General features: G+C 35.3%; 2 protein-coding genes across 5 annotated transcripts in view; one reads left to right on the top strand and one right to left on the bottom strand.

Annotated features, from left to right (window-relative positions):
• LOC127843912 (uncharacterized) overlaps nt 1-18001 on the bottom strand; it is a 26786-nt gene extending 8785 nt beyond the window's left edge. Inside the window, exons 1-10 of one of the 2 annotated variants that reach the window (XM_052373807.1) lie at nt 17953-18001; nt 17545-17633; nt 9431-9617; nt 6930-7063; nt 6517-6614; nt 6205-6277; nt 4834-5022; nt 4144-4250; nt 2854-3029; nt 247-371 (exon numbers count right to left, since the gene is read on the bottom strand). In XM_052373807.1, the coding sequence (XP_052229767.1) occupies nt 247-371; nt 2854-3029; nt 4144-4250; nt 4834-5022; nt 6205-6277; nt 6517-6614; nt 6930-7063; nt 9431-9614 (1086 nt within the window). In that variant the 5' untranslated portion in view covers nt 9615-9617; nt 17545-17633; nt 17953-18001. Of the gene's footprint in view, nt 1-246; nt 372-2853; nt 3030-4143; nt 4251-4833; nt 5023-6204; nt 6278-6516; nt 6615-6929; nt 7064-9430; nt 9618-17544; nt 17791-17952 lie in introns of those variants that run through there. The other variant, XM_052373808.1, reaches the window with a different exon arrangement.
• On the top strand, nt 17923-27867 carry LOC127843918 (uncharacterized). Of its 3 annotated transcripts, XR_008032446.1 has the most exons (6): nt 17923-19495; nt 19713-19864; nt 20260-20378; nt 20976-21051; nt 24531-24619; nt 24862-27867. XR_008032446.1 is itself a non-coding variant. In XM_052373815.1 (5 exons), the coding sequence occupies exons 2-5, from the start codon at nt 19846-19848 to the stop codon at nt 25086-25088; spliced, it is 441 nt and encodes a 146-aa protein (XP_052229775.1). In that variant the 5' UTR covers nt 17940-18179; nt 19713-19845; the 3' UTR covers nt 25089-27867. The 3 variants fall into 3 exon arrangements, 1 of the variants encoding a protein (XP_052229775.1); XR_008032445.1 differs by lacking the exon at nt 24531-24619 and having other exon boundaries at nt 17924-19495; XM_052373815.1 differs by lacking the exon at nt 24531-24619 and having other exon boundaries at nt 17940-18179.

Below are 27867 nucleotides of genomic sequence, written 5' to 3'. Positions count from 1 at the left end.
TTATCCGAAATTATATTTACGCATAGTTATCGGGACAGGAAGCATATTTGTGCGTTAATTTTGTGTTCACATATCGTATGTTTAAAATAAAGATTGACCAGAAGACGAACGCATGTGTTGTTTGGTCAATATTTATTGTCAACGATGTGGCATTATTTACCACTGCATTTTTAATAAATACTTGTTTAACTCGATACTTCATTCAGAAATATACATTTGTAAAATATATGTATCTTCATCCCATACCCCTGTTTGTGTGTCCGGAACGGGCTGTGTTTTAGTCGTCCAATCATAAAGCTTGGCTCCGCCTAGGAAGTCGATCTTCTCAGCGGAGTAAATGTCAGGTTGCTCAGAATGCATATAAATGTTTCCTGAAATATGAATGTGCACGGCTTTATATGTTTCACTTTTGCATGAATGTTTTCATTTATTTGCAAGATTTTGTAGATGTCAATTTGTAGCCTTTTGAATATTTTGTCTAGAATTTGTTTCGGCTTTTATCTTTCATCTCATTATTTACGTTTTATATTAAAGGTGAGTATGGCATGTTGCGATATTTGTCTTTATTTAGATAAATATTGTCAATACTGTCCTTAGCTGAGACATTGATATAAGTTCTTTGAGGTAACTGTAAAATGTAAATGTAAATTATTGTTTAAAGTAAAATATTCCAACAATATTTTGCTACGTGGTTCTATTAGGCCTGTGTAAAGTTTTTTTAAAGCTTTGAGTTTCTTTTAGTTGAATAATAATTACTATAATTTATAAATTATTGTACTCGGTTTCGTATCCAGTAGTGATAAAAACAAATTGACACAGCACAAGTTTCACTCCTTCATGATATATAAATATGCTTTTTTAAAGTTTGTTTGTCCAAATTGGCTACATTACATCACTGACGCAACATATTATCTTAATCAGCTAGAAGAGATTCAAAATACAGCACCACAGGGAGCGCTACTATGGTGTTTTGATCTTGCCAAACGCTACCCGTCGTTTTGAAAAAAAATAAAATTAGAAGCTTGTAAATATGCATTAAATACAAGAACATGCAAGACAATCCCAACTGTTATCGACAACGATATTATAGTATTCAATGGTACAAAATATAAATAAATAAAAGATGTTGCCATAGGAAAAAAAAATAGGTAGGTGTTATGCAAGTAGCTAAATGCGTAAATGGAATGAGCAACTGATGAATAATTCATGTCTACCAATCTTTTATAAGAGGTATATTTAAGATGGTTTTGGACTTAAGACTCATGGGGGTGACCAGCTTGATAAATTCCTGGACCAACCAATATGATCAACGAAAGCATACAGGTAGAAATGAGAGTAGATGCCAACCAGATAGCATTTTTAGATACAATTGTTAAGATCGACAATGGGAAGTTGGCTACATCATTATACTCGAAACCCACCAATATACACATGTATCTTAATCAAAAGTCAAGCCATCCTACAAAAACGGAAGAATCCATTCCATACAGCCAGGCCATACGACTCAAAAGAATATGCGCCAAATGGAGAAGAGTATCAACATCATAAACTAAAACTCAGACACCATGTTCGCAAGCATGGATAGAGTGGCAAGATGCTTGATAGACAGTTTAAACGGGTCGATAGATTAAGTAAGGGAAATCGCTTGAGACTAAGCGAAAATAAGAAGAAAGACAAGAGAAAAGTACCTCTCGTTCTGACAAACTCAAGAAAACTGCCAAATATTCACAATACTGTACGAAGATACCAGCCCTTGCTGCATCAGTCAGAGAAGAAAAAAGAAATGTTCACTACAACCCCGCTTATCGCATATAGAAGGGATAGAAATATATCTTATGTTCTTGGTCATGGGAAAACAAATCGTTTTGTGAGACGTGGGGTTAACCAAGAAGCAAGATACAACTATGAAGGTTGTTCTCTTGCTCTGGATTCATCATTTGAGTAAATAAATTCCATAACTCAGAGCAATATATGCTTACTCGGATATTTCGACTATATCACATAGTCTTCATCAGCGATGTGCTGGTCAGTTGAACGAGTCACGTGACGTAGGATGGTCACGTGACACGAGGAGAGAATTGTACACAGGCGGAAGTTCTGCGTCGGGTCAAGGAGGCAATAAACATTAAACAACGAAGACCGTCGCTAAACCGGGACGAGGGGCTGGAACTTCCGCCTATTATAGTTATTATTCGTATGATAATTGATTTATGATTATAATCAATTCTGTTTGTATTTATTAAACTATTTCTATATCATGTGTAGTAATTTTTGTTAATAGTAAAACATACGTATTATTGGATTAATCATGGCAGTAGAGATTAAATATTTTATTGATATTAGTACAAGGATGAAGATGTTATGTAGCAAGTATTGTAATCATTATTATAAGGGTTGTAAGTATTAGTTATTATTATTATTATTACTATTATTACCTATGTTTTATAATAAGTTTATGATTATGTACCTCATAATACAAATAATTGTATTTTCATTTGCATAATTATTATAACATTGTATTTGTATAAGCACGTGTCTTTACGTCGTTGCCGTTTTAACGCCACGACGTCATTTCCTGTGTATTAGTTTTTTGACGTCACTTTACAGTTGTTTAGTTGAGAAACATAAAGAAAATTTAGCCTATTTGCAAAAACAAACTCTGAAAAAGCCTATTTAGGCGAAATATATCATGAAAGAGTAAAACGTGTTCTGTGTCAATAAATTATTGATAATATGATCATTTCAAGATTATATAATACCGATGGTATTTAGGCTGCAATATGTCCTCATTTTAGTCACAGATGGAGAAGCGGAAAACTATAACGACGTTCATACTCAGTTTTTCATACTAACCGGCATACGCATTGCCATGAGCAATTAGAAGAAAATATGGGTAGCTAAGATCAAAGAAACGACTGTCCTCGCTTCGTAATGGTGCACCTGAGAGAACGCTGACCCTTCTCTCAAATTTACAAGTGAGTACACCGTTTATGTAATCGCCAATCAACATTGTAACGCCAAACGTCTCCTGCAAAAGCATTAATTACAAGAATGCATATTTATAGTAGATAGCCATTGTGAAATTAGAGTTAAATTGGAAATACATTAACAGCAAGAACGATCGAGGAAATGATTGACATTATAACACGTATTAAACACGAACTCTTTACATTAACAAATAATGGACCTGAGTATTTAAAAGGTAAGCAATATTACGTATTAGAAGTCATAATTAAGTTCAATTTAAAACTATTCAACTGAGCATAGACATTAAAAAGCATTGGGATCTTTAACTTAAACACAATTAGATCAAAGCAACGATAATGCCCCCCCCCCCCCCGTAAAGGAATGCTAGCATTGGAACTTGAAATACTAGGACTCTTCTTGTTAAATTCATTTTATCAACTTTAGATGAATTAAATAAAGACTACAATTATGATGAAAGAAGGTCAGTATATCTGTAATACACAGTCAAGCTAATGATCATGATATATTATTAACGATGCCTATACCACGTGACTTTTTAAGAAATGTGTAGGGAGAATAAAGCGCGACCCAGTTAACATTTTAATGATGTCTTTTTAAATATTTAACTATTTTTAATGGGATAAAGTGGAGAGCCCGCTCATTCGTGAGAGTTTTCTATAGGTAGCATGATCTTTTTAAACAAATAAGTATTTTTTCAGTAAAATGCAACCGCGCATTTGTAATAAGAAGTCCCCTCACTGATTCGGCATTTTTCTAACCTTTCAAACGCGCGGTTGCACTTTACTAAAAATACTTATTTGTTTAAAAAGATCATGACACCTATAGAAAACTCTTACGAATGAGCGGGCTCTCTTCTTTATCCCATTAAAAACGGTGAAATAATTAAAAAGAGATCCTTAAAATGTTAACTGGGTCGCGCTTAATTCTCCCAACACAGATCCGAAAAAGTCACATGGTATAGGCACCGTGTTATCAATGCTCGGCCATACTGGTCAATCTAAGTGATGTAAGGATTTGCACTTTCAAGTTCATTCGGTACTTTGCATTCTTTATTCTACAGTAACGTAGCTTACATTAACCTTTGTATTTAGTATGCTAGATATAAACTCGTGGCATGAAAAAACACAATTACAGAAATGTTTCTATGATTATATCACAGCAAGATTCGTGTTGTTTTTGTATCGTCCGTACTCAGTGTTATACGAGGAGAGTGTTTTTGGTACTCCATTAAATGTCACACATTCTGTCACACTATCATGGCCCTGAAAAGAAGAAGGCGTTTATGTCAGTATGTCAATGTCGAAACTCATATGCAATTGCTGTTAAGCTTTGTCAGCTTTGTTTTATGGTAGTGCTGGTCTGTAATAAGATAGATGATGCATATAAGCCTCGCTCTGTGAAAAAGGGGGTTTAATGAATATGTGTTAAGTGTCATCCTAGATAAACCTGTACAGTCCGCACAGGATAAGCAGGAACGACACTTTCCGCTTTTAATGTATTTTTCGTTTAAAGAAATTCTTTTCTTAGCAAAACTCCATTTTAGGCGGAAAGTGTCGTCCTTGCACATGCTTATCTGGGACGACACTTAACGCACATGCAGTAACCCCCTTTTCACAGAGCACGGCCCATTTAAAATTTATTCACTAAAGCCATTTTACGTAGACACACCCGAATAGTCAGTTTACAGAAGGCTTTGCTTATCAGCTGTAGAATAACAGGTACTTAGCACAATAGGATAATATTAAATGACCTATGTCCGTCATTTATTCAAAAGTGTAATAATGTACTGATGAAAATTGAAAATGAATATGCTAATTATCGGAGGTACAATTGGGATATTATCACCATCTGAAGGTCTTCTGAAAATCCCAGAGCCATGTAGTAATTGGGTGACGACGTCTTTCTCTTCACTTCAAATTCCACCACGGTGTTGTTCTTGGTCGGCCTCCACTGGACGCTGTACTGACAGTTTTGTGAGCAGTTTCGTGGCATTATGCAGCTCACTGTGCTCCCGCAGCCGATAGGCTTGTTGATCTGCAACCGTGACAAAGTAGTTATTTCTTCGTGCGCATGATATCAAATTCAGATTAAACTATTAACAAATGGAATCAACTTGATCACGTGATGTTCTTGTGATATTGCCTTATCTATATTCATGTGCTTAAAGGGATCTTTTCACGCTTTGGTAAATTGACAAAATTGAAAAAAGTTGTTTCAGATTCGCAAATTTTCGTTTTAGTTATGATATTTGTGAGGAAACAGTAATACTGAACATTTACCATGGTCTAATATAGCCATTATATGCATCTTTTGACGATTTTAAAACCTAAAAATAAAGCGTTGCAACGCGAAACGATTGAATAATTTGGAGAGTTCTGTTTTTGTCGTTAAATTTGTGAACTACGAAGATTGCTTATATAAGGTATAAAATACGTTAAGGAAGTGTACTCGGCGGAATAGCTCAGTAGGCTAAAGCGTTTTTACTTCAGGACTCTGGCAGGACTCCAGGGTCACTGGTTCGAACCTGGTCCGGGCAATGTTCTTTTCCGAGTGATATTATGGGCATCTAACAGTATATGCTATGTTTATAGATGTCTATCGCAACCGTTGTCTATTTTTGGTGTTTCCTTCATATACACTTATATTTGTTAATGCAGCATCAACATACTAAAACAATATCCCGGAAAGAGAAAAAATGCATTTGAATATCAAGCGTACTTTCGTTTTGAAAACTGACGACAGAAATGATTCAATGTACGATGTGAATCTAAATTTAGTTTTAGTGCAGGTTCGTTCATACGACACAAAGACACAATTTTGTTTTACGGATCATTTCGACTTAGTGGACTGGGTGAGTCATGTAAAATATCGAATATAATATATATTTTTATAAACAACTGGTAGCAAGATGAGTTGCAGATAATTGGTCAGTAACCACATTTTAACTAACTTTTGACCTGTTAATTCTTTTCAGCTCAATTCAACAGTGAAAAATGCCCATAATATCACTTTAAAGTTTAATTCACGACTAAATAGGAGATTGAAAAGCCTTGTAGTCATTAGGGAAAAGTATAAAACTATAGCTCAAAATGGTTCTTTAAGTTAATTATTAAAATTGCATTGCATATGATGAACTTAAACTAGATCGAACAACACACTGATGTTTAAAATAAAGTGAATCTGTCGAGTTTACATATCAAATAAGTCGATTTTTACCTTATCTAAGTATTCCAAAATCGATGACGGCTCATTTACCCAAAACGTATCCGCGTTCTGCACAACAGTGTACCTAAGGAAACCAGACATAACTAATTACCATTGTTTTTTATTCACATTTATATTACATTAACAAGTAAATTGATGTAATGTCTTATTAATAAAATAATTGAATATGCCTCAAATACAATTCTAAGGGTCATAGAAGCTATTTTTGAGGCTATTTTGTAAATCAATATTTACGAAAAATATGAATTGAATTTCTCATTTTACAAAGTTCCTATCCCTATGGACCACAATGTGTTCACTTACAAAAACAAGATGCTTCCAACATTTTTGTCCGGTGCGGTCCAAGTAAGGTTGATGAACGGTTTGTCAACTTGGCCAGTCTGTTGGTGCGTGGCGGCGGCCTGAATTATGAGCATTTACAACTTAGTGTACATTTTTGGTTGTTTAAAATGTAATAAATAATAATGTATTACCTAACAACGTGCTATGTTATGTTACCGATGTATCATTTCCGCGCGCAAGGGGATGTCAAATGTAAAACAAGCCCATTTAATGTCAATTGTGTACCTAGGACCTAACTCTAAGTACTCAAGGTTATTGATCGAACTGTGAAATAATGTAAATTATATGTAACACGCTAGGTTAATATTCAATCACATTTACTTTTTTTTAAACAACTTTGTAACGTGTTTCTTAAAGAAGAAGGCCATACTTACCCAATCACAAGGATTTCCCACACCAGCCTGTGCTGCAAATGATCCTAACGGCGCGTAATAAGATGCATATATAGAACGAATCTGTATCATGAATCCCCGGAACTGCGTACCAGATGCGATGCCTTGTAATGAGACTGAAAGCCAAAATAACATGAACATCAATATTATTTCTCCATGATTGATTTGAAATTAAATGTTAAATACTTCACTTGAATGATCATTATTTTACATGAAAAAACACACTTGAGTAACTCAGTTAACAGCAAACCATACATATCAGAATTAATATCTATTTCCGACGACGCTATGTGAAATGCAATAAATTGCTGAAAGACATCGCATCAAGTCTGTATCAATTGTTCTTTTAATTTGCGTGCACAACACATAAAATTACATTGACTGGAAATCATAAACATATCTCTGATGTGACCCAATATAAACATATTTCTATATACTAATATGTCTATTAGTGGTGCATTATCAAGTCACATGCACTTCAGCCTTTTTCTTTTAATCTCTCAAAATAAGTTTGATTGGCTGATACTTATTTTTTTTTAATAGACTTTGATAAGAAAAGCAAATAATTCCTTTATACAACGTTACTTGTAAAATAAAAGTTGATCTAAATGCTTTCATGCGTTTAAAGTATCAGTTAACACTTCCCGGTAAACAATTTCCGTTATTACTAAATGTTAAATCATGTTGACCTCATGTGGTCTGTGGTGTTGAGCGTCATTAAATGACAGTTATCAATTCAAAGTTACATATGATAGGCCGTGCGCTGTGAAAAAAATGGTTTAATGCATGTGCGTAAAGTGTCGTCGCAGATTAGCCTGTGCAGTCTGCACAAGCTAATCAGGGACGACAATTTCCGCTTTTATAATATTTTCTGTTTAAAGAAAATCGCTGCTTAGAACAAATACAGTTTAGGCGGAAAGTGTCGTCCCTGATTAGTCCATGTGCGGACTGCAGAGGCTAATCTGGGACGAAACTTTACGCACATGCATTAAACTCCCTTTTCACAGAGCACGGCTCAATTTCATTATTTAATATCAGAATCATACCATCTTTATTCAACTGATAATGTATTTTTACTTTTACGTTTTAAACTCAATTTATACCGACAGGAAATATACATGATCCCATCATACACATGCTAAACAAGAGAAATCTTTAAAAAGATAGTCGGCGTGTATCATGACTGTGAAATAAAATAAAGGTGGAAGATTTACTTATCTAATTTGAATTCAAAATAACGGTTTAATTGTTGGTGTTGTTTTTTATTCACTTGTTAGTCGCATATCCACTGCATAAAATGTGTAATATTAAGTACACGTAGTTTTCAACCACACATAAGTGTTCGTAAATAAAAATTATACTACTGGAGATCATATCATTTGTGTCCCCACATGACTTATTATGACTTTATTTTTGCGGCATTGAAATATATAGTATATATATATTTGATTAATATGCAATTTTATATCGACACATCCAAATAAAACCGTGTCGTGCGAAAATTGGTTTTATGACGTTCCGGTAAGCGTAGCTCAAACAATTACGCAATTTGGTCACACGCTGTCCGCTATATTACATGGTCACATTATAATTTAGTTATCTCCTAACGGGACTGCGCGATGCCCTGGCTGGGCGGTAGGTACGCCGGTCGAACAAAGCACTAAAACCAATTTTCGCATGACGCGGGTCTTAAAAAGTCTCACGTCTTGTAAATGGAACATATAATTACAATACTTTTCGATAGAAAATTGAAGTCAAACTGTGTTATTTACAGCAAAATAGCAATTTTTGGTAGGGCATTCAGGTTTTCATGAGCGATGAAATTTGTGGTTTGATAATTAAACGATTTCCCTCTTATAATGACACTTATCTATTCCGGCAGATCGCGGTTTCTCACAACTCAAATAAGTGTCATTTACCGGTAGGTTTTCATCAATTTCTTTCTCTTAAATGCGTGACTGTGTATACCTTTAAAGCAATTCTGTTTTATAAACATCTGCCTAAAGTCTATTATGTCTCCTTCTGACGATTTACTAACCGAGTACTGACCCTGACATTCTGTGAGATGGATTTTAACGCGTAATTGTAACTGGGAAAACTATGTCTATGGTTCTTTTGAATATACACATAGTAGTCCGGAATTCGCTTAGCTAAAATGTATTACAGAGAGAAGTCTGGAATTCCCTTCACTTAACAGTGCTACAGAGAGTAGTCTGGAATTCCCTGCACTATATAGTGTAACAGAGAGTAGTCCGGAATTCCTTCACTAAACAGTGTTACATCCTGTTCGCTGTACACAAACGCAGTGATTTGGCTAATGTTCTGTTTTTTGTCTCAAATCAGCTAATGAAATATTCGAATGTATTCAATTGTGTAAATTTGCAGGAAATGTCCCCAAAATTGTAAAGGCGGTTGATAACGAACATTTAATGTGAAAAGTTCGGTTAAACAGTTACGACGCAAAAACACGCAAGTATGAAAACCTTGAATTGTTTCTGATGGAGAATAAGTATCCTTGGACATAACAATCTGGTACGGGTTGGCACCAGTCTGTGCAGAGACTCCATGAGATGGGACCATTGTATAACAGGCGTCGCGTGGGGGTAACGTGCTGTACCCCATGACCACTCTCATCAGGGTCAACACCATAATTGTGGAATACTCCATACCCTGAAATAAACGATATTGGAAAACATATTCACCAATAATCGCCGACGCTTTAAATTATCTAAAATAAAAGTGGCATAATTTTTATAATTAGTAGGAGTTCAACCTAGTATTGTTTGGTTCCTCCACTACATCTCTGGGCACGTGAATTCGATCAAATCGAGAAAATATTTTATCATCGAAAACAGTATGACAATTTCGCATACAATACAATTAAGTTTACTTCAATTAAACAAATTGCAAGGTTTACTTTTCACTTGTTCTAATTTAAGGTAGCATGCAGAATGGTTCCGATCTCTATGCATATACTATAATTTCTATTTTTTTTCCTAAATTATAACATAATTCTTCTCCAAATTCTTTACCCAAATCATCAAATCGTTTTCAAACTCATCGGTAACATTACACACCCTCGATAAGAGATCGGATACACACTACTCCTTTATTGTTTCACTCCAACGCCTTTCCCGATGTGCCATTATGACCTCATACCATCATGAAACGTTCAATTATTCATGCATTTTATAATGAATCATGATTTTTGTTATACACTTCACAAGGTGCGGAACATCCGGTGTTGCGTAAGTGCATAACAACATGTCGTATACGTTATCGGTCCAGCAATATGATTTATCTAAATAAATTGTTATTCTTACTAATGTAGTTACTTTGATATTGATATCACATCAATATGATAATATCAGTTTGTACTCAAACCACATGAACGATATTTAATACTTCTGTTTTAATATCAATGAACTGAGGAGCTGCGCCATGAGCGCATGATACGCCCGTCGTTCGCCAATGAAGTAGTAAGGTAATAAATAACCCTTTGAATCATTTTTTTACTTCAGTTTATTTGTATTTGAATACATGGTTTATTTTATAAGTACATGAGCATGGAGCGCCGTCTCCTTGACATTCATACCATATCTTTTTTTGAGTATATGTATGCATTTCTTTAGAGGATATGGAGTTGAAGTAAACCTGTTATAGATATTTTGACCAATAATAAAAGAGAAATGTAGATGGGTAAGTGGTAGTGTACAATCGGAATAGAAAAAAGCTCACCTTGTTCAATTTTTGACGAACAAAGTCCCATAACTCTGGAACGACAATTCAGAATTCCGTCAAAAACGAAAGGGGATCAGGGTTTATCAATATTAAGATTGTGTTGAAATTTGAAAAAAATCCATCGAAGGATATTTGAGCTACAGTAGGACATTCAATGAAATCACGAAATTTTGACGAACAAAGTCCCATAACTCTGGAACGACAATTCAGAATTCCGTCAAAAACGAAAGGGGATCAGGGTTTATCAATATTAAGATTGTGTTGAAATTTGAAAAAAATCCATCGAAGGATATTTGAGCTACAGTAGGACATTCAATGAAATCACGAAATTTTGACGAACAAAGTCCCATAACTCTGGAACGACAATTCAGAATTCCGTCAAAAACGAAAGGGGATCAGGGTTTATCAATATTAAGATTGTGTTAAAATTTGAAGAAAATCTGTCAAAGGATATTTGACGTAGCGTACGACATTAACAGACGGACGGACGGACAGACGGACGGACGGACAGACGCGGGGTATACCATAATACGTCCCGTCATAGACGGGCGTATAAAAACCATATATCTTTAAATACTGATTAGTAGCGAGATAATTACTTAAGTACTATTCAGAGAAAAACTATAAATCGCATAAAAGCAAGTCTTATAAATAGACGTATTTGTTTAAAAAAAAATCTGAACTGTTATACTCATGTTTAATAATCTAGCTCGATATAATAGCGATACTATGCAAGCGAACTTAATCCAAACATTAGATGATCAAGTACATCAGTAGATCCTAAATTCCTTCATTTGAACAGTAAATCAATGTTTCATATTCGGACAATGCAGCCATATAGAAAAATGCTTAAAGGGACCGTCAACCACGAATGACGAAAAACGAAAAGTTCTAAAATACCGTATTTTATACAATTATTAGTTTATATAGATTGAAATAGCACGACTGGCAAATTACCTTAATTGAAAAAAATTGTTCAGTTTTCATATTTTCAGTATATTCGGTAATAAATTTTACTGGGTACAGGTACCAGGTAACTACCAGTTAACTATAAATAAGGCAAGTAGATTGATCATCATCGTCACGTGGTAAACCCAGGAATGCAAATTGTGCATGCGTAGTGAATTGTATATATTTTATATATAAAATGATCTACTTGCGTTATTTATAGTGGGTATATTGTTATGTCATCTATTTGTGCGATGTACTTTCGATTTCATATCGCGAAATTTATTACCGAATATACTGCAAATATGAACTTTTTTTCAAGAAACGTGATATACCAGTCGTGTTTATTTTAATCAATATAAACTAATAATTAAAAAAAACACACGGTATTTTAAAACTTTTCTTTTTTCGTCATTCATGGTTGACGGTCCCTTTAAAGGGGCCTTTTCACAGATTTTGGCATTTTTTAACTTATTCATTAAATGCTTTATATTGATAAATGTAAACATTGGATCGTAAAAGCTCCAGTAAAAAATCAAGAATAAAATTTAAAAAAGGAAAAGAACATTGCCCGGAGCAGGTTTCGAACCAGTGACCCCTAGAGTCCTGCCAGAGTCCTGAAGTAAAAACGCTTTAGCCTACTGAGCTATTCCGCCAAGTACACTTACTAGAAGTATTTTATACATTATATAAGCAATCTTCGTAGTTTCACAAAATTTAACGACAAAAACAGAACTCTCCAAATTATTCAATCGTTTCGCGTTGCAACGCTTTATATTTTTTAGGTTTTAAAATCGTCAAAAGATGCATATAATCGCTATATTAGACCATGGTAAATGTTCAGTATTACTGTTTCCTCACAAATATCATAACTAAAACGAAAATTTGCGAATCTGAAACAACTTTTTTCAATTTTGTCAATTTACCAAAGCGTGAAAAGATCCCTTTAAAGTATAGTCGCAATAAGAAATGAATCAGTCTAAGGCTAACCAAATACAGTTATTAAACGTCTATAAATAGCGTCACCTTTCCTTAATAATATATGTATCCCGGAAAAAAGAAACTTTTTGGAAAAACCCACTAATCTGCTGGTACAAATAAACATGACCCATTTATAACCCTGTCAAAATTACACACCGTATCAACCGTTATTATTTAAAGTAAGCTATAATTGGTTGATGTAATGGACCAGCGTTGTTTGTACCGGGGTGATTAGTGGGTTTTTCTAAACTCGTGTCTTTCCGGGATCAGTCTATCACGAAATCGTATTTATTTCCTATTCCATATATCCAGACCGGGCACAAAGCTATAAATAAAAGGACAATGATGAGTAACGAAGTGAAAAGTTACACTGGCTCACAATCAATACACTGTGTCCTTCTAGTTTTTGTTCCCGGTCGTTTCACCCGATATACCATTCGCGTTGACAAGCACTCAAATTGTTGCATAGTTGAATATAAGTTGAATATTGACTGCACGCATCATGTACTTCAATGGTCGCGTTTAAAAGTATACAATCATATCCAAGGGTAAGATCGTACGCAATATCTATTAAAGCGCACCCCAGGAAACCCGATTCCTTGCGGGTCGTGTAATACCATAGGGGACAGTGCTGTGCATTTAGACATGAACTTACATAGGGTAAGTAAATTGGAAAAAATAAATTTTTCAAAGTCCAATTTGAGACAACTATGTATAAACATTGATAACAAAGGTATTGGCCTACATGTAGAACAAATCCTGACAAATGTTCTTTAAAAAATGAGCGAAATGTGGCTCCCTGAAGTAGAAGATCGGGCAAAACGGGCCATGTTCAGGCATTTAGGGGAGAAAAAACTGCTTTAATTTGCAAGCCACTACCATTATCAGGGGTGGCGAAATCTCAAAAAACTATACTTGTCCACGGACAACCATTTAGGAAATTTAACTTGTCCGTTGCTGAACTACACTTGTCCGTTAATGTTTATATAAATTATAAACGCATTTATTGATTAATCTTAAATAATGAATAAATCAAAATGAGTACGATTTGCTTGTTTTGTTTATAATTGTATTTCAATGGTACATTCATTATAGCAGTATATTATAAACAATATAAAGACTTTGTCAAACTTTAAATCCTGCGAAGCTAGTGTTATTAAAACATGTGCTGAACATAAGTACATTGTAATCTTAATAAATTAAACTAGTCCAATATGTGGACCTCATCAGACTGCGGCTCTGCTACTGGTAGCAATTTGATTATATAAACTGGTAACCATTGAAAATCTGTTAGCCAAGTTTCTTGAAAAGTTCTGGTGCGTTTACTTAGTTTATATTTTTTATCATAATCTTTCTAAGTTTTTTGGGAGGTGGGCTGCTCAAAGCTTCGGGTTTCTGCTCCGTTGTTTAAGATTAAAAAAAAAGTTTCATCTTTACCATTAAAGTCGTCTTAAAAAACAAGGTAGACCGTGTTTTGATTATCTTAGATTGATACTTTTTATTTCCGCCTGATTGTAAAAATAAAGATACCAGTCTGTACACTGTCTAACAGTCAGGCCGAATGTTGAAAATGCGGCATGCTCCCGGTCTCTTATAGAATAAGGGAGATCACTGCGCAGGAAAGTGCACGTATTTTAGCTTGATTGCTCCGCAAATAGCACTGACAATGTAATCGTGTCAACATCCGGTTTTGTAAAACTTAATTACGGCTTTTATACAATGTATTTTTGTATACCTGGACGCGACTTTTAAAAAACTTGTTGTCCACGGACAACTTAATTGAAAAAAGTCAGTTGCCCAGACAAGCAAATGTACGACTCGGGCAACTCGGACATTTGATTTCGCCACCCCTGATTATTAAAGGATTTATACAAACTTTCACATGTCTGCTATAACCACTCAGCAGGGTTTCTCCAGAAAACTATTTAGTGTGGAGTATATTTGCGTTTTAATGACTATGTTGGGAAATCATTGATACCATCTGGGGAAGACCAGGAAACCATATGTGGGCAGTGACTTAATAATTCTTTTTCGTGACAAAAAAACGAATTTTCAGCCATTTTAATGCAATTTCTTTGCTTTGTAGAGGCCTATAGTAAGTGTATGTGGGCACATATGCATACAAATGTACTTGTAATGCTTTTTAATACATTCAATGATATTATTTGGCTTTCATCCAACATCATTTCAGAAACTTGAATCCTTTGTCTTATATATAACGTGGTTATTCAATGTCCACTTTAGATATGTAAAAAAGCTATCACAATGCTAGTGTTGCCCCCCTCCCACACACACATTATTATAACGACACAAAGTCTGTTTGGGAGGCTATATAGGAATCAGTTTATCCTGACCGTCCTAGTCCCAGTATGTTACGTCCGTCCCGATTTTTTGTCCGTTTGTCTGCCTGATTTATTTTCATGAAATAAATTTTGAACAAATTAACATACAACATTCAAACTTCGTATGTTGATGCAACCTTATAAGCTTTATATATACACCCACCGTCTTTTAGGTCACTAGGTCATAGGTCAAGGTCACTTAAATCTTTTATAGAAAACTTTATCATAGACTGTTTAATGGAAGTGCTTCCACCTACAGCCTTCAAAATTCATATATTGATGCACCTCTATGAGTTTTACAGGTCAAATCAAGTGTCACATCACAAGGTCAAATGTCAATGTCACTTCAACCTCTAATAGAAATTTTTATGTTGTCTTCAGAACAAAAATGCTTCCATCTGCAATCTTCAGACTTCCTTTGTAGATACACCTGACCTAAATGAATTTTACATTATCACACTACATTATGTGGCCATTAGGTCAAAGGTCACTGTGTTCTCTGATAAAGAAACATTACAATGGCCCTTCCTGGGTTCTAAAAACCTCATATGTAGATGCATCAATGAATTTTGCGCAACACATACCGTTAAGATCACAGGTGGAATGGAATATAAATTATTAAAAATGCATACTGTAATAAAGTGAGTATAGGTAAAATGTCTTCAACATTCAAACATATTATATCAACATGAGAGCTATTGTTACTCTAAAATCTATCATTGTCATTGCACAGAATCAAAGACTGCTTGTGATTGTAAATTTGTTACAGCAACTAGCTGTATTAAGAGCTTTTATTAGTCCCATTTTGGTTGGCAACTTGCATTATTACATCTGCAAGTGGGATAGACAGGAAAAGTTGCTTTTGCACAGTGTTCCATTTCATCCTCTTAATATATCACATGCATTTAGCAAACATGCTTAGTGTTTTCTGGCGGTGTGGTATTAATACCTTATCAAACTTCTTCTCAAGAAGGTCAGATATCTATCTATCTATCTATACTGTCTAACTCCCCTTGCGGTTATTATGGACAATATGGTGGACGAACCAGTGATCGAACACATAGGGAATTACGTTAAAATTTAAACACTTAAAATAATAAAAACATTATGATTTAACAAATGACTGAAAGTTTAATAATTTAATAACTTATCTGTAAAGTTTTCCAGCAAATATCCTTCAAGAATTCATAACAATGATTAAACTTGTCTGTGAACAAGGTAAGTGCTATTCTTTTAATCAACTGTACTTTGTGTGGTTAAATGTATAAAATCGGTATCAACGTCATGTGTTGAAGTCTTGCTTGCGGCTATAAACTAGCAATGGCCAAATTCGTTAAAAGGGGAGTAACAAGTCAGCTCATTGAAATTAAAAAGTCAAAATCAACTATTATTTTGTTTGATGGACTATTCTTTCCAAGGCCAGTCTTTGCCGATTTTAATGTTACTTAAATACGCTTAACAGTAAAATCACAGAAAACTTAAGGCAATCTAAACAAAATTAAGCGCAAGTTTAGCGACTTCATTTCAAATGAGTTTTTCTCATTATGACACTTGCCGAATTAGCACCAAAAGTCTCAGAACACGCCACATAAATATTATACATAAAAACCTAATATACACTTATTAAGACATCATTTTTATGTACCTAACCAATTAATGTATGCGACAAAGCAGTCAAGTCTTTCTTTATATTTTCCAAAATAGTGTTAGTAAAAAAGAAATAAAACTCGAGAATGTTGAAAAGGCACTATTGATTATATATAAGGCATTAAAAGTACAATTGAATGCATATGTGCCCACATACACTTTCTATAGGCCTCTACAAAGCAAAGAAATTGCAACAAAATTGCTGAACAAGAATTATACAGTCACTGCCCACATATGGTTTCCTGGTCTTTCCCAGACGGTATCAATGTTTTCCCAACATGGTCATTAAAAACGCAAATTTCTCCACAATAAATAGTTTTCTGGAGAAACCCTGCTGAGAGGTTATGGCAGACATGTGAACGTTTGTATCAACCCTTTAATTATTGTAGTGGCTTGCAAATTAAAGCAGTTTTTTCTCCCCTAAATGCCTGAACATGGCCCGTTTTGCCCGATCTTCTACTTCAAGGAGCCACATTTCGCTCATTTTTTAAGAAAATTTGTCAGGATTGTTTCTACATGTAGGCCAATACCTTTGTTATCAATGTTAATACACAGTTGTTTCAAATTGGACTTTTTTTGGAATTTTATTTTTTCCAATTTACTTACCCTATGTAAGTTCATGCCAAAATGCACAGCACTGTCCCCTATGGTATTACACGACCCGCAAGGCATCGGGTTTCCTGGGACGAAGCGGCCTTTTCACGTTTTGGTAAATTGACAAAACTAAAACAAATTGTTTCAGATTCGCAAACTTAAGGGCATATCACTTCCTCAATTGGTCAAAAACGGGTGGGGTAATTTAAACAAAAATTTCTTATATAAGCATTTTATATTAATTTCGGAACAATATGTACAAATAAAATAACATATATTTCAGTGATACATGCACCATTTGTAAATAAATCTTTCAAAAATAGTCAATAATGACATTTTTTCACCTCATAAACCACTTTCTTCTTGGGAGTTGTAAGTCCTTATTTTCTTCTTGTATTCATATATCCACTGACAGCAGCTGGAACCTATACCACTGTAGAAGATAATGTTAGAGTATTATTAAATATAACTCACAAGAAACACTTAAAAAAGTCTCCATTATAAAGTCATTTTTTAAGAACAAAAGGTAAACAAATGGAGACAAAAAATAGTTCTCTTGAAAAAGTATGGTGGGCCAGAAATGACAAATTATTTAAAAAAAGATATATGTGAGAGGGAACGCGATTTTGACTATTCCGGCGCTAACGTCACAACGCGAAAAAACGCGTGACAAAAACATGTTTGAAATTACACTCATTTTTTCGTTCGTTTGCGTGCACAAAATAGACGAAAACCCTACATGAGAAACCTACATTGTTTCGAATATTGACAAATGAATCAAGAAAATCGTTTTTCTTCCGTTATATAGTATAAATTAACCGTAGATGTCTGCGGATTTTACATAAAGAGAGTTTTATCTGACTGGTTGCTACGATGTAAAATTTCCGGTTTTGTAATTGACACATTTGTTTGGTAAAACGCTTTTATTTCCGCTATTAAGTAAGCAACTGAGTGTTAATTGGATCGTTATTTGTACGAGGTAAGTGTTATCTATTGCTTTACATGTCTACCTAATTTTGATAATAAACTATTCGTTTGAATAGCTTTAATTTAATTGACCCGGAAGTAATTGTGGGTTGTGGGAATCAGTGTTGACAGTTTAACTTAGCAACTGAAAATGTCGGCAGGTTAATACAAATGTTTTTATGAAAATCATTAAAAATGAGCCAGTTTACATCATCCCAGGCATCAACTATTCCCTACATGCTAGATTCATCACAGAATGACCCTGAATTTATTAATGAACTAAAGGAAGTTGATCAACTGTATTTCCAGGAAAATGTTTCTTCACATTCCCCTCCCATTGTTGAAAGGTCCCTTCTCGCCACTCTTATTAATAGTGATGAGTGTGACAGCTTTGATGGTGTATTTGATAACAATGAAATTGTTGGTGATGAATGTCCAACTAATTCTTTTGTTGAATGCATGGAAGAAATGAGGACAATGAAGAGTTAGAAATTATCAATAGAATGCGCCAAGACTCTTGTCAATGTATGTCAATTAATCGCAAACCTTGTTCGATGGTGGTGGACTTTGACAGTTTAGTTTCTTACAGAAATTCATGTTTAGAAATGAGTAGAAGTGAGCGGGAATTAGTGATCAAGAGCAGCTTATTTGCACACCGGGTTAATACTTCACAGACCTCAACAAACAGAAAAAAGGAAAAAATACGTAAAAAGCCATCACAAACATATTTCTTTATGGGGCAGAAAATTTGCAAGAAAACGTTTGTGTTTGCACATGCCATTTCATGCAGTACATTGCAAAAAATTGCTATTTCTCTTGATAAAGATGGTATTTTGCCCAGGGTGCACGGAAACACTGGAAAACTTCCAGCAAATGCCTTATGCTTTGAAGATAGGCAAAATGTTAAAGATTTTATTCATGAATACGCTACTGAAAATGCACTCCCTCTACCAGGACGCCTGCCCAACTGCCCAGATCGCACAATGCTGCTCTTGCCTTCTGATAAATCAATTGCACAAGTGCATGATTTGTATAACCATAGTGCTGAACTGTCCCATTACAGACAGATTTCATTAAAGACATTTAGATCACTTTGGAATGACCTATGTCCACAAATTGCGCTGGCAAAGCCAATGACTGACTTGTGTATGACATGTCAAACATTTGGGTCTAAGTTAAGTCAAACAGGCCAATTTACTGATGAACAAAAAAATGAAATTGTCATTAGTTATAAGTCCCACTTGGATCTGGCTCACAAGCAAAGAGAACAGTACAGAGAGATGACAGCGAGTAGCAAGCAAATTTTCTTAAATGAAAACTTACATGAAGGTGTGCATTACCATACAAAAATATGTTGGAGTAGCATATGGATAATAATAATAATAATACACTTTCACAAAATGCTGTTATAAAATAAATATGCCTTCTAACCTTATGAGCTTCAGATGTGCCAACAAATGCTTATTCAATTCTTGTAAAATATTTCTCCTGAAATTTATTGTCTCCTTTTTAAGTTTTCAAAACTCAGTTTTGTTTGTTTGCATAGGGCCGAGCCTTGTAGCAGAGACATCTGCTACCACTATTCATGGGACTTTGCACAGAATGTGCATTACCCCCATCATGCACAGCAAGTGGGCCCAATATACTTCTGCAGCCCCAGAAAATGCCATGTCTTTGGCATGTGTGCAGAAGGGTCAGGTAAAGGCATAATGTTATCTCATCTTCTCAGCAGAATTGACAAATTAACACCCCTTGGGATGAACTGAGTTATATTCCACATATTTGAATATAGCAAACACACACACTAAAATGCCATTATTTTTTATCCAGTTATTAATTTTTTAGTCACAGTAATTGTGTTAATTTGACTGAAAGCCTGAAAGGTTGAACCGGTTCCGCTTCTGGTGTGAAATAATAAAAGAGTAAAATGCAATAGTTAAACAATAATAATTTATTAATTTATTGCTTATAAATATCATGATTTAATTGTTCTTTTGTTGCAGTACCATATTGATGTTTTTACAATCTTTTGTTGCAGTACCATATAAATTTTGTTACAACATCATTTCATTCTGGTTTTTTTTCTTTCACAGGAAAACAAGTGTTCTATCTAATCGATGAAGCAGAACTGCCAGAGAAGGGTGCTGAAAGTGTTGTCAGCTTGGCTCACCATCATTTCCAACACTTTGGTGTTGGAGAAAAGCATGCAGAGGTAATAATATAACAATAATAATAATAACCTATTTGATTTAAATACATGCCTTATGTTGCCTGCAGTATTTTGTTATTTCTTATTGTGTTTCTGTTAGATATTTTATCTGTTGTCAAATTTAATTAATTTTGTTGGAACATATCATTCATTAGAGTTAACACGGTGTCTGGAGCCTACTTTTTATGCATCCTTCTTCGAAGAAGATGGGGTATATTGTTTTTGGCCTGTCTGTCCGTCATTGTTTCTTTCTGTGTGTATGTCTTAAAACTTTTACCTCTAGGGTAAAGTTTTGTCATAACTTTTGCATTATTAATGACAGCATCTTGATACTTGGCATGCATGTGTATCTCATGGAGCTGCACATTTTTAGTGGTGAAAGGTCAAGGTCATCCTTCTAGGTCAAAGGTCTAAGGTCAACAACAACAAAAATTCAAATTGGCGCATTTGGGTGCATTGTGTTTCTGACAAACACATCTCTTGTTCATTACTCTTTATACAATAAATATATCTCCTTTTGCATTGTGATAAATTTCCAAAGATTTATGTTTCCTGGTTAAATATTTACTTCTATTTTGCTTAAGCAATTTGCAATTTCAGATCCACTTTGATAATGCAGTTGGACAAAACAAGAACCACACAGTGATTTGGTATGCCATGTGGCGGACTCTGACAGGTATGCGTTTTGAATTTTCTTACTGATGAGTTTGTTTAAGTATCCATAAACTCAAGAGTTTGGTGATTTTTATGTTTAATCTCTAACTTTTGTATGCCCCCTTCTTCGAAGAAGAGGGGGTATATTGTTTTTGGCCTGTCTGTCTGTCATTCTGTCTGTCCCAAAAATTTAAGGTTAAAATATGGAACTTTAAGGTCAAAATATGGAATTTTAAGTCAAAATATGGACATTTTATTTCAAAGCGGTGCAGTAGGGGGCATTGTGTTTCTGACAAACACATCTCTTGTTTGTTTTTGTTTTATGCCCCCGTTAGGGGTGCATTTAGCAGTTGAACTGTCCGTCAGTCTGTCTGTCCGTCCGAAAACTTTAACATTGGTCATAACTTTTGCATTATTGAAGATAGAAACTTCATATTTGGCATGCATGTGTATCTCACAGAGCTGCACATTTTGAGTGGTGAAAGGTCAAGGTCATCCTTAAAGGTCAGAGGTAAAAAAAAAAAAAAAATCAAAGCGGCGCAGTAGGGGCCATTGTGTTTCTGACAAACACATCTCTTGTTTTAAGATTTTTTATAAGAAAGATCTATTTATCTATCTCATAGTACTGCCTCACGCCTCTCGCGAGTATTATGGGCAGGGTGCGCGTTGGCTGTTAGTAAAGTAAAAGAGTAAAAGCTGAGAAAGGTATCTTTCAGCAAGTTAAGAATTTGTGCAATAATTAGGATAGTGTTGTTAGGTTGTTAAGAGATTTAAAAGTCATATAGTATACAAGGGGTAAAAAATGGATAAAAGCAATTCCCATGGGTTTAGTGGCTAAGTTGGGCTACTGCCTGCTTGAAGCTCTCAAGGTCAGGCAGCATTGCGACGGGGTGGGGTAACCTGTTCCACAATACTGTGGTGTGGGGGAAGAAAGAGTACTTAAAGTAATCGTAACCTGTATGGACTTGACGAAGACTGAGGGGATGCATGTGTCTGTTTAACCTGGTTGGGGCTTCAAGATAAGATGGGAGGGATATGGCCACAAGATGGTGGTAGACTTTGTAGAAAAGGACGAGTTTGGCATCTATGCGTCTGTTCTCAAGGGTGCGCCAGTTGAGTGTATTTTGAAGTTGTGTGACACTGGTGTAATGGGAGTAGTCATTTTTTACCCATCTGACTGCTCGCCGCTGAATCATTTCTATGTTGTGTTTGTTAACCTGAGTTTGTGGTGACCATATGGGGGAAGCATATTCAAGTTGGGGACGTACTAGTGTTTGATAGGATAGTGATTTGACCTTTTCATGTTTTGTCTCGATGTTACGTTTGAGGAGACCTAATGTTTTGTTTGCATTTGTTGTGATCCTGGAGATATGTGTGTTCCAACTTAAATCATGGCAAATGTCAACACCAAGGTATTTTGCATCCTTAACTGGGGATAGGATTTGACCATGAAGCTTGTATTGGTGCGCAATGGGCTTACGATTCCGTGTGACATGGAGAACCTGACACTTGCCAGGGTTAAACTCCATGTCCCATAGCTCTTCCCATTTCTCTAGTTTACCGAGATCGTCTTGTAATCTTTGACAGTCCGCCTCTGATGTCACTGTTAGATAGATGGCAGTGTCATCAGCAAAGAGGCGAACTTGGGATGTAACAAGGGAAGGGAGGTCATTTATGTATAGTAGGAAAAGGAGGGGGCCAAGGACAGAACCCTGAGGCACTCCAGAGGTAACTGGCACTTGGTCAGACTTAGTACCATCTACTACGACTGATTGGGATCTGCCGATTAGGAAGGATTTGATCCAGGATATGGTCTGGTCAGAAGCACCATGTATCTTAAGTTTATGCAGTAATTTGAGGTGATTGACTTTGTCGAAGGCTTTACTAAAGTCTAGTAGGATTATGTCTGTCTGTTTACCTGATGCAAGAGTTTTCGCTAAGTCATCTACTAACTCTATAAGTTGAGTCTCACAGGACCGCCTTTCGCGAAACCCGTGTTGCAGCTCATAGAGTATGCTGTGTTTGGAAAAGTGTGTGGATAGGCTAGATGCGATAATGTGTTCTAGTAGTTTGCATAGGACACATGTGAGTGATATGGGCCTATAGTTTGCTGGGTCGCTAGTGTTACCTTTTTTAAATTGAGGAGAGACGTTTGCCTTCGTCCAATCTGATGGGAGTTGACCAGAGTCTAAGGACTTTTGGAAAATCAGTGACACTAGGTCAAGGATCTCATGCCGGAGTTCCTTGAGGACAATGGGTTTGATCATATCTGGGCCAGCAGCCTTATCTACTTTAAGGTTTTGGAGTAGTTTCAAGACTCCTTTGGGGTCTATTTCTATCTTGGGCATGGTGGGGTACTGTGAATTTCCTAGGGTATTTCTGCATAGCTGGGATAGAGACAGAGGGGAGACTCCTGAGAAAACAGATTGGAATTGCCGGTTTAGTATATTGGCTTTACCAAGGCTGTCTGAGATAAGGTTTCCGCTTGTCTCGCATTTGAGTGGAGAAACACCTTGAGCGTCTTGTTTTGCATTCTTTATGATGGAATACAACTTTTTAGTGTTGAATTTGCTGGAGTGAGTGTCTGCAGTGTTGTATATCTAGGATGTCTTCAATGTATAGTTCGTATGACCTTTTTATTTTGGATTGAATGAGGTGTTTGATGGTTCTGAATTTCCTAATGTAGGGGTTTTGACCTTTGTGTTTTTTGACCTTTTGGTAAAGGGAGTCCCTTTTTCTGATTAATCTTTTTATGTCTTGGGTAACCAGGGGAGAAGTCTTTTGGGGCCTACTTTTTTGATAGGGACAAATTTTGAGATACCTTCCTGGATAAGGGCCTTAAATTGGTTCCAGAGTTCATCCACTGATGAGGTCTCTGCGTTTTGGAGGATGCTGACTTTGGAGGTATTGATAAAGGATTTGAGTTCATCCCATTTGGCTTTCCTAAATAATGGGATTTCCCTCGGGGCTTGCCTATTTATCTGGGGTTTTAATCTGGCCTGGGCGATAACTAAGTCATGGTCGGAGATACCTGCTTGGACATTAACATGGCTGACTAATGTTGGGTTTGACGTTAAAAACAGGTCCAGGATGTTATCAGTTCGGGTGGGCTTGTTGACCATTTGTGTGAGGCTGTGATCATTGAGGATTTCAAGCAGCTTGTCATAAGACTGGGGAAGGCTACAGTTAGGTTTGGTTATTGGAATGTGATCACAGTCCCATGATAGTTTGGGGGTGTTAAAGTCACCAAGGATCCATTTGGTTCCTTTGAGGGGTCTTGAAAGTTCAAGTGACCTGCCAAACTCCGTGATACTCTGAAGATCATTTTCGTTTGGTCTGTAATAGGCAGCAACATACAAGGGTTTGGACTTATTCATATTTATTTTCACCCATAAGATTTCACAGGATGTGGTGAGTTGTTGCTGTACTGAAGAAATAAATTTATTTTTGACCAGAATGAATACGCCACCTCCTTTACCTTTTTTCCTGTCATTACGGTAGGTGGTGTAGCCTAGCGAGGATGGGAAGATTTCGCTTGTGAGGTGGTCTTCATTTAACCAGGACTCGGTGCCTACAACAATATCAGGGTGGTGGGTATCAAGTAGGACGTGGAACTCTTGTTTTTTGTTTGCAACAGATTGACAGTTCAAATACAAGACCCTTAGGTTGGCATAGGGTGGGATTTTAGATTTTACCTTGCCTTTTATTATAACAAGATAACATGATAAATTGTGATGACCTGTCAGAACCATATAAACATATCATTAAAAATGTGCATTAAATATCAGATTCATTGTTATGAGTCTATGACAATGTCACCTTGCATTTGCAGGACTCCATGAAACCATGAGCCTGAACTGCATGATTACTGGACACACCAAGTTTGCCCCAGACTACCACTTTGGTCATCCAATGCAGAGACCATGGAGGAGATTGCTGGTAGTGTTACAGCTTCATCAAAGTCAGGCCACAATGTTCCACAGCTGGTCCAAGATGACAACAAACCGGTTGTCTTCTTCGCTTGGAAAACTTACCTGGAACAGTTTTTCAAGCCATTGAAAAACATAACCAAGTACCACCATTTTACTATGGATCGGTCGAAACCAGGTATTGTTACCTGTAAGGAGAACATGGATTCGGAAGAAATGTGTTTCAATATATTGAAGCCTTTGAGTCCGGCAGCTGGAGAACTCCCACCCACCAAACCAGCCCCGGGCCTTGACCTGCGCAGACAGTGGTATTTGTCTGACTCAATTAGCCCATTCTTCAGAGCATACAATGCCAGGGATACTGTGTGTCCAAAACCATCAAAGCCAAAAGTTAAAAACCAAGGAATGGACAGTGACAGCCTACCTAGAAAAAGGAAGCACAGCCTTTAACCGTTATCTTAACACCATGGCAACTAAAGTGTTCCTTCAGCCTTGTAGAAATACATCAAGATTTATCAATGTATTTCATCCATTTAATGTGAGGTTTTACACATGTATGTATGACAGAGATAATATTAATTTAAATATCGGTAGTGTTACAGATGAAACACAAACATTGCTGTTATGTTCAATATAAAACTTGCTATGACATATTTTTGACAAAGTGCCATTAGGTTTGTGGTCTCATCTTTTTCTAAATGTAAATATTGTTTTAAATTTTCGTTTTAAAGATGTGCATACCAACCTATTTGAATGTGTGATCATACATGTGTTTATAATGTTTGCCATTTATTTGTTGAAAAGAGATAATGCCACCTTTATTCGATTATATAAGGCGGAAAGAATAACAATTCAAGTAGTGTTTCCATAGCAACAGGAAAATTATTAAGGTTATTTATTAATAGGTCCAGTTTACAACAACAAATAAAAAGTATATTTATATATACATTATACAGTTATAGGCTTACACTCCATGGAATCTTTAAAAAGACTCATCTTAATTTGTATGTTATGGTGAAAAAAACTTAATATTTAACACATTATAACATACTTTAAAATGTCCAAATAATGCAACCCGGTTCAGTATTGTTACTCTATGTATCAAAATTAAGGCTTTTAAAGCAGGTTCAATGTATTTCTCTCCTAACATATTTGTTTAAATACTACAAAATGTTTAGTTTTATCATTTCAACCATTTAAGGTATATTTTTACCACGGTTGCCATGGCAACCGTTTTAAGAGTTAATTTGAGATTGTTATGGAATCATCTTAAAGGAATAATATGTTCTGGGTTGCAGTAGATTTATTCCATTACTTGTTTGTTGGTTTGAAGTTGTTAACATTGAATGTTTACATTAACTTGTAAATAAATTATTTAAAAGTAACAGCTTGATGTTTCTCAGGTTTCCCATTTCTTCAGTTGCACCTTATGTAGGAAAATCGTCATAACTTTTTTATTTTTTGGATTTGTACGCTCAAATTTTAGATTTAGGTTATTGAATAGTCCTTTTGTTTGAAACAATAAAAATCTCATTTTGTGATTCTTGAGCCAGAATAGTCATTTTCCCATTCCCTCTCACATATACAGAAATGTGGAAAGCATTCCAATAAATTCCCTTTATAATGATTTTGTGTATATAAATACTTTTTTTATGTTTCCCACATAATACTGTGGGACATATTGTTTTTGCCATGTCTTTTTTTGTCAAACAAACTTTTAAATTGGCCAAAACGTTTGCAATATTGAAGATAGCAACTTGCTATTTGGCATGCATGTATATTTAATGGACCTGCACATTTTGATTGGTAAAACTTCAATGTCAAGGTCATCCTTCAAGGTCAAAAGTAAAAAATATATTGGGGGACATAGTGTTTCACAAACACATCTTGATTTTTGTTTTTTACACTGTTTTCAACATGTTTCAATAAATGTTACATTACAGCAATATAAAGCTGTTACATTATCTCTTAGTTGCAGGTTTTACTAAGTTTTGTATTAATTTGTACATGCACTGAATGCATTAATTTTGTTATTCTACCATTTTTCTTTCACACTACATATACACTAATTGGAATACATATGCACTTAAAAAACTGTATTTGTAAATAATAATAAATTGTACTTTATTTATATAGGGTTAACAGCACATTACTAGTATTTAAGTCATAATGAAATGCAAATTGATGATGAAAGAATACCCCACTTGATTAAGCATTGTAAGATACAATTAAGGTTGCTTCAGTGATGTCACAAATCCAACTTTGGCATACAAGGATTAAACAAGATATGTTTAAACAAGAAATACAATGTCCCCTACTGCGTCGTGTTGAACCCATATATTTGACATTTTACCTTGAAGGATGACCTTGACCTAGACATTTCACCAATAAAAATGTGCAGATCCATGATATACACATGCATTCCAAATATCAAGTTGCTATCTTCAATATTGCAAAAGTTATGGCCAATGTTAAAGTTTTCAGACGGACGGACATACTGACGGACAGTTCAACTGCTATATGACACCCTACCGGGGGCATACACATTGTTCATACAAAGATTTCAATCCATGCAGATAGAGACCATGTCACGTCAAGTGCCAAAAACACTTAAAATAAATATTGACAAAAAGGAAAAATTGCTTTTTTAAATTATTTATACTTTTATTCCATTGGTTACATGTAAGTATTGGATTGAAGCAACACTGGAGGCATTCAAATTCATCCAATTTTGACTTTGTTCAGTGTTGCTTCAAACCATTGAGATGGCACTTTCCATATATGCTATTATTGTTTTATGTCATTTCATTTAATTTTGAGAAAAAGCACATTTCTGAAAGTTGCATGCCAATTAACATATTAAGTATTGATATATCAATTTACCAAATGACAAATAAATATACCTTTTT

The sequence above is a fragment of the Dreissena polymorpha genome, chromosome 9 (genome assembly GCF_020536995.1).
Source record: "Dreissena polymorpha isolate Duluth1 chromosome 9, UMN_Dpol_1.0, whole genome shotgun sequence".
NCBI lineage: Eukaryota > Metazoa > Mollusca > Bivalvia > Myida > Dreissenidae > Dreissena > Dreissena polymorpha.
This window is presented reverse-complemented; position numbering and strand designations above follow the sequence as displayed.